Genomic DNA, 13,852 nt, shown 5'->3' with positions numbered 1-13,852 from the left:
CAACCATAGCAGCATAGAATCTCTGTCACTGTAACCAACCATGGCAGCATAGAATCTCTGTCACTGTAACCAACCAAGGCAGCATAGAATCTCTGTCACTGTAACCAACCATGGCAGCATAGAATCTCTGTCACTGTAACCAACCATGGCAGCATAGAATCTCTGTCACTGTAACCAACCAAGGCAGCATAGAATCTCTGTCACTGTAACCAACCAAGGCAGCATGGAATCTCTGTCACTGTAACCAACCATGGCAGCATAGAATCTCTGTCACTGTAACCAACCAAGGCAGCATAGAATCTCTGTCACTGTAACCAACCAAGGCAGCATAGAATCTCTGTCACTGTAACCAACCAAGGCAGCATGGAATCTCTGTCACTGTAACCAACCATGGCAGCATAGAATCTCTGTCACTGTAACCAACCATGGCAGCATAGAATCTCTGTCACTGTAACCAACCATGGCAGCATAGAATCTCTGTCACTGTAACCAACCAAGGCAGCATAGAATCTCTGTCACTGTAACCAACCATGGCAGCATAGAATCTCTGTCACTGTAACCAACCAAGGCAGCATGGAATCTCTGTCACTGTAACCAACCATGGCAGCATATAATCTCTGTCACTGTAACCAACCATAGCAGCATAGAATCTCTGTCACTGTAACCAACCATGGCAGCATAGAATCTCTGTCACTGTAACCAACCAAGGCAGCATAGAATCTCTGTCACTGTAACCAACCATGGCAGCATAGAATCTCTGTCACTGTAACCAACCATGGCAGCATAGAATCTCTGTCACTGTAACCAACCATGGCAGCATAGAATCTCTGTCACTGTAACCAACCAAGGCAGCATAGAATCTCTGCCACTGTAACCAACCAAGGCAGCATAGAATCTCTGTCACTGTAACCAACCATAGCAGCATAGAATCTCTGTCACTGTAACCAACCATGGCAGCATAGAATCTCTGTCACTGTAACCAACCAAGGCAGCATAGAATCTCTGTCACTGTAACCAACCATGGCAGCATAGAATCTCTGTCACTGTAACCAACCATGGCAGCATAGAATCTCTGTCACTGTAACCAACCATAGCAGCATAGAATCTCTGTCACTGTAACCAACCATGGCAGCATAGAATCTCTGTCACTGTAACCAACCATGGCATACTAGAATCTCTGCCACTGTAACCAACCATAGCAGCATGGAATCTCTGTCACTGTAACCAACCAAGGCAGCATAGAATCTCTGCCACTGTAACCAACCAAGGCAGCATAGAATCTCTGTCACTGTAACCAACCATGGCAGCATAGAATCTCTGTCACTGTAACCAACCATGGCAGCATAGAATCTCTGCCACTGTAACCAACCATAGCAGCATGGAATCTCTGTCACTGTAACCAACCAAGGCAGCATAGAATCTCTGCCACTGTAACCAACCAAGGCAGCATAGAATCTCTGCCACTGTAACCAACCAAGGCAGCATAGAATCTCTGTCACTGTAACCAACCAAGGCAGCATAGAATCTCTGCCACTGTAACCAACCATAGCAGCATAGAATCTCTGTCACTGTAATCAACCATGGCAGCATAGAATCTCTGTCACTGTAACCAACCATGGCAGCATAGAATCTCTGTCACTGTAACCAACCATGGCAGCATAGAATCTCTGTCACTGTAACCAACCATGGCAGCATAGAATCTCTGTCACTGTAACCAACCATGGCAGCATAGAATCTCTGTCACTGTAACCAACCATGGCAGCATAGAATCTCTGTCACTGTAACCAACCATAGCAGCATAGAATCTCTGTCACTGTAACTAACCAAGGCAGCATAGAATCTCTGTCACTGTAACCAACCAAGGCAGCATAGAATCTCTGTCACCTTAACCAACCATGGCAGCATAGAATCTCTGTCACTGTAACCAACCAAGGCAGCATAGAATCTCTGTCACTGTAACCAACCATGGCAGCATAGAATCTCTGTCACTGTAACCAACCAAGGCAGCATAGAATCTCTGTCACTGTAACCAACCATGGCAGCATAGAATCTCTGTCACTGTAACCGACCATAGCAGCATAGAATCTCTGTCACTGTAACCAACCAAGGCAGCATGGAATCTCTGTCACTGTAACCGACCATGGCAGCATAGAATCTCTGCCACTGTAACCAACCAAGGCAGCATAGAATCTCTGTCACTGTAACCAACCATGGCAGCATAGAATCTCTGTCACTGTAACCAACCAAGGCAGCATAGAATCTCTGTCACTGTAACCAACCAAGGCAGCATAGAATCTCTGTCACTGTAACCAACCATGGCAGCATAGAATCTCTGTCACTGTAACCAACCAAGGCAGCATAGAATCTCTGTCACTGTAACCAACCAAGGCAGCATAGAATCTCTGTCACTGTAACCAACCATGGCAGCATAGAATCTCTGTCAATGTAACCGACCATAGCAGCATAGAATCTCTGTCACTGTAACCAACCAAGGCAGCATAGAATCTCTGTCACTGTAACCAACCAAGGCAGCATAGAATCTCTGTCACTGTAACCAACCAAGGCAGCATAGAATCTCTGTCACTGTAACCAACCAAGGCAGCATAGAATCTCTGTCACTGTAACCAACCAAGGCAGCATAGAATCTCTGTCACTGTAACCAACCATGGCAGCATAGAATCTCTGTCACTGTAACCGACCATAGCAGCATAGAATCTCTGTCACTGTAACCAACCAAGGCAGCATAGAATCTCTGTCACTGTAACCAACCATGGCAGCATAGAATCTCTGTCACTGTAACCAACCATAGCAGCATAGAATCTCTGTCACTGTAACCAACCATGGCAGCATAGAATCTCTGTCACTGTAACCAACCATGGCAGCATAGAATCTCTGTCACTGTAACCAACCAAGGCAGCATAGAATCTCTGCCACTGTAACCAACCATAGCAGCATAGAATCTCTGTCACTGTAACCAACCATGGCAGCATAGAATCTCTGTCACTGTAACCAACCATGGCAGCATAGAATCTCTGTCACTGTAACCAACCAAGGCAGCATAGAATCTCTGTCACTGTAACCAACCATGGCAGCGCAGAATCTCTGTCACTGTAACCAACCATGGCAGCATAGAATCTCTGTCACTGTAACCAACCATGGCAGCATAGAATCTCTGTCACTGTAACCAACCATGGCAGCATAGAATCTCTGTCACTGTAACCAACCATAGCAGCATAGAATCTCTGTCACTGTAACCAACCAAGGCAGCATGGAATCTCTGTCAGTGTAACCAACCATAGCAGCATGGAATCTCTGTCACTGTAACCAACCATAGAAGCATAGAATCTCTGTCACTGTAACCAACCATAGCAGCATGGAATCTCTGTCACTGTAACCAACCATAGAAGCATAGAATCTCTGTCACTGTAACCAACCATGGCAGCATAGAATCTCTGTCACTGTAACCAACCATAGCAGCATAGAATCTCTGTCACCTTAACCAACCAAGGCAGCATAGAATCTCTGTCACTGTAACCAACCATGGCAGCATAGAATCTCTGTCACTGTAACCAACCAAGGCAGCATAGAATCTCTGTCACTGTAACCAACCATGGCAGCATAGAATCTCTGTCACTGTAACCAAGCATGGCAGCATAGAATCTCTGTCACTGTAACCAACCAAGGCAACATAGAATCTCTGTCACCTTAACCAACCAAGGCAACATAGAATCTCTGTCACTGTAACCAACCATAGCAGCATAGAATCTCTGTCACTGTAACCAACCAAGGCAGCATAGAATCTCTGTCACTGTAACCAACCAAGGCAGCATGGAATCTCTGTCACTGTAACCAACCATAGCAGCATAGAATCTCTGTCACTGTAACCAACCATAGAAGCATAGAATCTCTGTCACTGTAACCAACCATAGCAGCATAGAATCTCTGTCACTGTAACCAACCATGGCAGCATAGAATCTCTGTCACTGTAACCAACCATAGAAGCATAGAATCTCTGTCACTGTAACCAACCATGGCAGCATAGAATCTCTGTCACTGTAACCAACCATGGCAGCATAGAATCTCTGTCACTGTAACCAACCAAGGCAGCATAGAATCTCTGTCACTGTAACCAACCAAGGCAACATTGAATCTCTGCCACTGTAACCAACCAAGGCAGCATGGAATCTCTGTCACTGTAACCAACCAAGGCAACATTGAATCTCTGCCACTGTAACCAACCAAGGCAGCATAGAATCTCTGTCACTGTAACCAACCAAGGCAGCATAGAATCTCTGTCACTGTAACCAACCAAGGCAGCACAGAATCTCTGTCACTGTAATCAACCATGGCAGCATAGAATCTCTGCCACTGTAACCAACCATAGCAGCATAGAATCTCTGTCACTGTAACCAACCAAGGCAGCATGGAATCTCTGTCACTGTAACCAACCAAGGCAGCATAGAATCTCTGTCACTGTAACCAACCATGGCAGCACAGAATCTCTGTCACTGTAACCAACCATAGCAGCATATAATCTCTGTCACTGTAACCAACCATGGCAGCATAGAATCTCTGTCACTGTAACCAACCATGGCAGCATAGAATCTCTGTCACTGTAACCAACCAAGGCAGCATAGAATCTCTGCCATTGTAACCAACCAAGGCAGCATAGAATCTCTGTCACTGTAACCAACCATGGCAGCATAGAATCTCTGTCACTGTAACCAACCAAGGCAGCATAGAATCTCTGCCACTGTAACCAACCAAGGCAGCATAGAATCTCTGTCACTGTAACCAACCATGGCAGCATAGAATCTCTGCCACTGTAACCAACCATGGCAGCATAGAATCTCTGTCACTGTAACCAACCAAGGCAGCATAGAATCTCTGTCACTGTAACCAACCATGGCAGCATAGAATCTCTGTCACTGTAACCAACCAAGGCAGCATAGAATCTCTGTCACTGTAACCAACCAAGGCAGCATAGAATCTCTGTCACTGTAACCAACCAAGGCAGCATAGAATCTCTGTCACTGTAACCAACCATAGCAGCATGGAATCTCTGTCACTGTAACCAACCAAGGCAGCATAGAATCTCTGTCACTGTAACCAACCATGGCAGCATAGAATCTCTGTCACTGTAACCAACCAAGGCAGCATAGAATCTCTGTCACTGTAACCAACCATGGCAGCATAGAATCTCTGTCACTGTAACCAACCAAGGCAGCATAGAATCTCTGTCACTGTAACCAACCATGGCAGCATAGAATCTCTGTCACTGTAACCAACCATAGCAGCATAGAATCTCTGTCACTGTAACCAACCATGGCAGCATAGAATCTCTGTCACTGTAACCAACCAAGGCAGCATAGAATCTCTGTCACTGTAACCAACCATGGCAGCATAGAATCTCTGTCACTGTAACCAACCATGGCAGCATAGAATCTCTGTCACTGTAACCAACCATGGCAGCATAGAATCTCTGTCACTGTAACCAACCAAGGCAGCATAGAATCTCTGTCACTGTAACCAACCATGGCAGCATAGAATCTCTGTCACTGTAACCAACCATAGCAGCATAGAATCTCTGTCACTGTAACCAACCAAGGCAGCATAGAATCTCTGTCACTGTAACCAACCAAGGCAGCATGGAATCTCTGTCACTGTAACCAACCATGGCAGCATATAATCTCTGTCACTGTAACCAACCATAGCAGCATAGAATCTCTGTCACTGTAACCAACCATGGCAGCATAGAATCTCTGTCACTGTAACCAACCAAGGCAGCATAGAATCTCTGTCACTGTAACCAACCATGGCAGCATAGAATCTCTGTCACTGTAAAAAAACCATGGCAGCATAGAATCTCTGTCACTGTAACCAACCATGGCAGCATAGAATCTCTGTCACTGTAACCAACCAAGGCAGCATAGAATCTCTGCCACTGTAACCAACCAAGGCAGCATAGAATCTCTGTCACTGTAACCAACCATAGCAGCATAGAATCTCTGTCACTGTAACCAACCATGGCAGCATAGAATCTCTGTCACTGTAACCAACCAAGGCAGCATAGAATCTCTGTCACTGTAACCAACCATGGCAGCATAGAATCTCTGTCACTGTAACCAACCATGGCAGCATAGAATCTCTGTCACTGTAACCAACCAAGGCAGCATAGAATCTCTGCCACTGTAACCAACCAAGGCAGCATAGAATCTCTGTCACTGTAACCAACCATGGCAGCATAGAATCTCTGTCACTGTAACCAACCAAGGCAGCATAGAATCTCTGCCACTGTAACCAACCATAGCAGCATAGAATCTCTGTCACTGTAATCAACCATGGCAGCATAGAATCTCTGTCACTGTAACCAACCATGGCAGCATAGAATCTCTGTCACTGTAACCAACCATGGCAGCATAGAATCTCTGTCACTGTAACCAACCATAGCAGCATAGAATCTCTGTCACTGTAACCAACCATGGCAGCATAGAATCTCTGTCACTGTAACCAACCATGGCAGCATAGAATCTCTGTCACTGTAACCAACCATAGCAGCATAGAATCTCTGTCACTGTAACTAACCAAGGCAGCATAGAATCTCTGTCACTGTAACCAACCATGGCAGCATAGAATCTCTGGCACTGTAACCAACCATGGCAGCATAGAATCTCTGTCACTGTAACCAACCATGGCAGCATAGAATCTCTGTCACTGTAACCAACCATAGCAGCATAGAATCTCTGTCACTGTAACCAACCAAGGTAGCATAGAATCTCTGTCACTGTAACCAACCATGGCAGCATAGAATCTCTGTCACTGTAACCAACCATAGCAGCATAGAATCTCTGTCACTGTAACCAACCAAGGCAGCATAGAATCTCTGTCACTGTAACCAACCATGGCAGCATAGAATCTCTGCCACTGTAACCAACCATGGCAGCATAGAATCTCTGTCACTGTAACCAACCATGGCAGCATAGAATCTCTGTCACTGTAACCAACCAAGGCAGCATAGAATCTCTGTCACTGTAACCAACCATGGCAGCATAGAATCTCTGTCACTGTAACCAACCATGGCAGCATAGAATCTCTGTCACTGTAACCAACCATAGCAGCATAGAATCTCTGTCACTGTAACCAACCAAGGCAGCATAGAATCTCTGTCACTGTAACCAACCATGGCAGCATAGAATCTCTGTCACTGTAACCAACCATAGCAGCATAGAATCTCTGTCACTGTAACCAACCAAGGCAGCATAGAATCTCTGTCACTGTAACCAACCATGGCAGCATAGAATCTCTGCCACTGTAACCAACCATGGCAGCATAGAATCTCTGTCACTGTAACCAACCATGGCAGCATAGAATCTCTGTCACTGTAACCAACCAAGGCAGCATAGAATCTCTGTCACTGTAACCAACCAAGGCAGCATAGAATCTCTGTCACTGTAACCAACCATGGCAGCACAGAATCTCTGTCACTGTAACCAACCATAGCAGCATAGAATCTCTGTCACTGTAACCAACCAAGGCAGCATAGAATCTCTGTCACTGTAACCAACCAAGGCAGCATAGAATCTCTGTCACTGTAACCAACCAAGGCAGCATAGAATCTCTGTCACTGTAACCAACCAAGGCAGCATAGAATCTCTGCCACTGTAACCAACCAAGGCAGCATAGAATCTCTGTCACCTTAACCAACCAAGGCAGCACAGAATCTCTGTCACTGTAACCAACCAAGGCAGCATAGAATCTCTGTCACCTTAACCAACCAAGGCAGTATAGAATCTCTGTCACTGTAACCAACCATGGCAGCATAGAATCTCTGTCACTGTAACCAACCATAGCAGCATAGAATCTCTGTCACTGTAACCAACCAAGGCAGCATAGAATCTCTGTCACTGTAACCAACCAAGGCAGCATAGAATCTCTGTCACTGTAACCAACCAAGGCAGCATAGAATCTCTGTCACTGTAACCAACCAAGGCAGCATAGAATCTCTGCCACTGTAACCAACCAAGGCAGCATAGAATCTCTGTCACCTTAACCAACCAAGGCAGCACAGAATCTCTGCCACTGTAACCAACCATGGCAGCATAGAATCTCTGTCACCTTAACCAACCAAGGCAGCACAGAATCTCTGTCACTGTAACCAACCAAGGCAGCATAGAATCTCTGTCACCTTAACCAACCAAGGCAGTATAGAATCTCTGTCACTGTAACCAACCATGGCAGCATAGAATCTCTGTCACTGTAACCAACCATAGCAGCATAGAATCTCTGTCACTGTAACCAACCAAGGCAGCATAGAATCTCTGTCACTGTAACCAACCAAGGCAGCATAGAATCTCTGTCACTGTAACCAACCAAGGCAGCATAGAATCTCTGTCACTGTAACCAACCAAGGCAGCATAGAATCTCTGCCACTGTAACCAACCAAGGCAGCATAGAATCTCTGTCACTGTAACCAACCATGGCAGCATAGAATCTCTGTCACTGTAACCAACCATGGCAGCATAGAATCTCTGTCACTTTAACCAACCAAGGCAACATAGAATCTCTGTCACCTTAACCAACCAAGGCAGTATAGAATCTCTGTCACTGTAACCAACCATGGCAGCATAGAATCTCTGTCACTGTAACCAACCATGGCAGCATAGAATCTCTGTCACTTTAACCAACCAAGGCAACATAGAATCTCTGCCACTGTAACCAACCAAGGCAGCATAGAATCTCTGTCACTGTAACCAACCAAGGCAGCATAGAATCTCTGTCACTGTAACCAACCATGGCAGCATAGAATCTCTGTCACTGTAACCAACCATGGCAGCATAGAATCTCTGTCACTGTAACCAACCATGGCAGCATAGAATCTCTGCCACTGTAACCAACCATGGCAGCATAGAATCTCTGTCACTGTAACCAACCAAGGCAGCATAGAATCTCTGCCACTGTAACCAACCATGGCAGCATAGAATCTCTGCCACTGTAACCAACCATGGCAGCATAGAATCTCTGTCACTGTAACCAACCATGGCAGCATAGAATCTCTGCCACTGTAACCAACCATGGCAGCATAGAATCTCTGTCACTGTAACCAACCATGGCAACATAGAATCTCTGCCACTGTAACCAACCAAGGCAGCATAGAATCTCTGCCACTGTAACCAACCAAGGCAGCATAGAATCTCTGTCACTGTAACCAACCATGGCAGCATAGAATCTCTGTCACTGTAACCAACCAAGGCAGCATAGAATCTCTGCCACTGTAACCAACCATGGCAGCATAGAATCTCTGCCACTGTAACCAACCATGGCAGCATAGAATCTCTGTCACTGTAACCAACCATGGCAGCATAGAATCTCTGTCACTGTAACCAACCAAGGCAGCATAGAATCTCTGTCACTGTAACCAACCAAGGCAGCATAGAATCTCTGTCACTGTAACCAACCAAGGCAGCATAGAATCTCTGTCACCTTAACCAACCAAGGCAGCACAGAATCTCTGTCACTGTAACCAACCAAGGCAGCATAGAATCTCTGTCACTGTAACCAACCAAGGCAGCATAGAATCTCTGTCACCTTAACCAACCAAGGCAGCATAGAATCTCTCTCACTGTAACCAACCATGGCAGCATAGAATCTCTGTCACTGTAACCAACCATGGCAGCATAGAATCTCTGTCACTGTAACCAACCATGGCAGCATAGAATCTCTGTCACTGTAACCAACCAAGGCAGCATAGAATCTCTGTCACTGTAACCAACCAAGGCAGCATAGAATCTCTGTCACCTTAACCAACCAAGGCAGCACAGAATCTCTGTCACTGTAACCAACCAAGGCAGCATAGAATCTCTGTCACCTTAACCAACCAAGGCAGTATAGAATCTCTGTCACTGTAACCAACCATGGCAGCATAGAATCTCTGTCACTGTAACCAACCATAGCAGCATAGAATCTCTGTCACTGTAACCAACCAAGGCAGCATAGAATCTCTGTCACTGTAACCAACCAAGGCAGCATAGAATCTCTGTCACTGTAACCAACCATGGCAGCATAGAATCTCTGTCACTGTAACCGACCATAGCAGCATAGAATCTCTGTCACTGTAACCAACCATGGGAGCATAGAATCTCTGTCACTGTAATCAACCATGGCAGCATAGAATCTCTGTCACTGTAACCAACCATGGCAGCATGGAATCTCTGTCACTGTAACCAACCATAGCAGCATAGAATCTCTGTCACTGTAACCAACCAAGGCAGCATAGAATCTCTGTCACTGTAACCAACCATGGCAGCATAGAATCTCTGTCACTGTAACCAACCAAGGCAGCATGGAATCTCTGTCACCTTAACCAACCAAGGCAGTATAGAATCTCTGTCACTGTAACCAACCAAGGCAGCATAGAATCTCTGTCACTGTAACCAACCATGGCAGCATAGAATCTCTGTCACTGTAACCAACCATAGCAGCATAGAATCTCTGCCACTGTAACCAACCAAGGCAGCATAGAATCTCTGTCACTGTAACCAACCAAGGCAGCATAGAATCTCTGTCACTGTAACCAACCATGGCAGCATAGAATCTCTGTCACTGTAACCAACCAAGGCAGCATAGAATCTCTGTCACCTTAACCAACCAAGGCAGTATAGAATCTCTGTCACTGTAACCAACCAAGGCAGCATAGAATCTCTGTCACTGTAACCAACCATGGCAGCATAGAATCTCTGTCACTGTAACCAACCATGGCAGCATAGAATCTCTGTCACCTTAACCAACCAAGGCAGTATAGAATCTCTGTCACTGTAACCAACCAAGGCAGCATAGAATCTCTGTCACTGTAACCAACCATGGCAGCATAGAATCTCTGTCACTGTAACCAACCATGGCAGCATAGAATCTCTGTCACTGTAACCAACCAAGGCAGCACAGAATCTCTGTCACTGTAACCAACCATAGCAGCATAGAATCTCTGTCACCTTAACCAACCAAGGCAGTATAGAATCTCTGTCACTGTAACCAACCAAGGCAGCATAGAATCTCTGTCACTGTAACCAACCATGGCAGCATAGAATCTCTGTCACTGTAACCAACCATGGCAGCATAGAATCTCTGTCACTGTAACCAACCATGGCAGCATAGAATCTCTGTCACTGTAACCAACCATGGCAGCATAGAATCTCTGTCACTGTAACCAACCAAGGCAGCATAGAATCTCTGTCACTGTAACCAACCATGGCAGCATAGAATCTCTGTCACTGTAACCAACCATGGCAGCATAGAATCTCTGCCACTGTAACCAACCATAGCAGCATAGAATCTCTGTCACTGTAACCAACCATGGCAGCATAGAATCTCTGTCACTGTAACCAACCAAGGCAGCATAGAATCTCTGTCACTGTAACCAACCAAGGCAGCATAGAATCTCTGTCACTGTAACCAACCATGGCAGCATATAATCTCTGTCACTGTAACCAACCATGGCAGCATAGAATCTCTGTCACTGTAACCAACCAAGGCAGCATAGAATCTCTGTCACTGTAACCAACCAAGGCAGCATGGAATCTCTGCCACTGTAACCAACCATAGCAGCATAGAATCTCTGTCACTGTAACCAACCAAGGCAGCATAGAATCTCTGTCACTGTAACCAACCATGGCAGCATAGAATCTCTGTCACTGTAACCAACCATGGCAGCATAGAATCTCTGTCACTGTAACCAACCATAGCAGCATAGAATCTCTGTCACTGTAACCAACCATAGCAGCATAGAATCTCTGTCACTGTAACCAACCATGGCAGCATAGAATCTCTGTCACTGTAACCAACCAAGGCAGCATAGAATCTCTGTCACTGTAACCAACCAAGGCAGCATAGAATCTCTGTCACTGTAACCAACCATGGCAGCATATAATCTCTGTCACTGTAACCAACCATGGCAGCATAGAATCTCTGTCACTGTAACCAACCATGGCAGCATATAATCTCTGTCACTGTAACCAACCATGGCAGCATAGAATCTCTGCCACTGTAACCAACCATGGCAGCATAGAATCTCTGCCACTGTAACCAACCATGGCAGCATAGAATCTCTGTCACTGTAACCAACCAAGGCAGCATAGAATCTCTGTCACTGTAACCAACCATAGCAGCATAGAATCTCTGTCACTGTAACCAACCATGGCAGCATAGAATCTCTGTCACTGTAACCAACCATGGCAGCATAGAATCTCTGTCACTGTAACCAACCATAGCAGCATAGAATCTCTGTCACTGTAACCAACCATGGCAGCATAGAATCTCTGCCACTGTAACCAACCATAGCAGCATGGAATCTCTGTCACTGTAACCAACCATAGCAGCATAGAATCTCTGTCACTGTAACCAACCATGGCAGCACAGAATCTCTGTCACTGTAACCAACCATGGCAGCATAGAATCTCTGTCACTGTAACCAACCATGGCAGCATAGAATCTCTGTCACTGTAACCAACCATGGCAGCATAGAATCTCTGTCACTGTAACCAACCATAGCAGCATAGAATCTCTGTCACTGTAACCAACCATAGCAGCATAGAATCTCTGTCACTGTAACCAACCATGGCAGCATAGAATCTCTGTCACTGTAACCAACCATGGCAGCATAGAATCTCTGTCACTGTAACCAACCATGGCAACATAGAATCTCTGCCACTGTAACCAACCAAGGCAGCATAGAATCTCTGTCACTGTAACCAACCAAGGCAGCATAGAATCTCGGTCACCTTAACCAACCAAGGCATGATTTTGTATGGGAGTGTCCTGGACCTGAGAGCCAATGTAATTGTGTATTTGTTTCTATTGTGGTTTACTCTCAGGTCCAGGGGGAGTGCCCCTTGCATGGGGACATGCATATAAGGCTGGTTGTGGCTGCCATTAAAGTTTTCCAGCTTGTACTCCCAGAACTATGTGTCATCTGGTTTCTGGGAGGGGAAAGGGCTAATCACTAATCACTGTTCCAGTGCGGAGGATTCAACTTGGAAAGTCCTTGTAAGGACTAGAGCTCCCAGGACTGAGTGTCGTCCAGTCCCTGGGGGTTTCTAGAGCAAGTTCCCCATTCAGCTCCCGGAGAGAGCGGTTCCAGGGCCCCAGTCAAACTATGGAGACTGTGGGCAGAAGTGCTGCGGTTTGTCCCCTGTTCCAGCTAGGAAGCGGTCCTTGGCGGAGGTACCCAGCCGGGGTACAGGGAGCTCCTTCACACTCTGTCACTGTAACCAATCAATGCAGCATGGAATCTCGATCACTGTAACTAACTAAATATGATTTAATTGTAGAAACACATTGCAGAAAAATAATTAAATCGTCTCTTTCTCCATTTATATTAATATAAAAAGTGTTGGAAATGCAGCATCAATCCAGCTCTAAAATGATATTCTAAAAAGATGCTGTAAATTGATTTTCTAAAAGTGTTTTCAGAGTATGATCAGAACTCTCACTGTATGTTCAAAGTGTGAAGTTATCTTCTAAATACACATATTATATCCATATTGATAGCATTACCTCTGGCCATAAATGAAGAGAAGATGCCGTTTTCATGTTCTTTGCAGTATTTTTCTGTCCGCCATGTAATTTAGTTATGTTTTCCTCGCTTGTATTTGAGCCATCTGGAAGATAATGAAGCCTGCGTCACACGATGAGCATTGTGTAATGAGATCCATTACTTTCACACTGGAAGTAGAAACTGGTTTTATTCAAACTACTATTAAAATAATCTGCTGGTACATTGGTATTGTTATTTTAGATTCATGCATTATTTTAAACATTCAATTTTTTTTTTGAACAGCTACGTAATAAAACTGAAAATTGT

General features: G+C 45.2%; 1 protein-coding gene across 2 annotated transcripts in view; it reads right to left on the bottom strand.

Moving 5' to 3' along the window:
* Positions 1–13,852, bottom strand: part of LOC134573365 (ecto-ADP-ribosyltransferase 5-like) — a 49,146-nt gene that overhangs the window by 21,509 nt on the left and 13,785 nt on the right. For both annotated transcript variants that reach the window (XM_063433084.1, XM_063433074.1), the window contains exon 3: positions 13,546–13,649. In XM_063433084.1, coding sequence (XP_063289154.1) covers positions 13,546–13,649 — 104 coding nt within the window. The remainder of the gene's footprint in view (positions 1–13,545; positions 13,650–13,852) is intronic.

Source organism: Pelobates fuscus, chromosome 1 (assembly GCF_036172605.1).
Source record: "Pelobates fuscus isolate aPelFus1 chromosome 1, aPelFus1.pri, whole genome shotgun sequence".
In the NCBI taxonomy this organism is placed as follows: Eukaryota; Metazoa; Chordata; class Amphibia; order Anura; family Pelobatidae; genus Pelobates; species Pelobates fuscus.
Note: the sequence above shows the minus strand (reverse complement) of the source record. Positions and strands in the feature narration are given on the sequence as shown.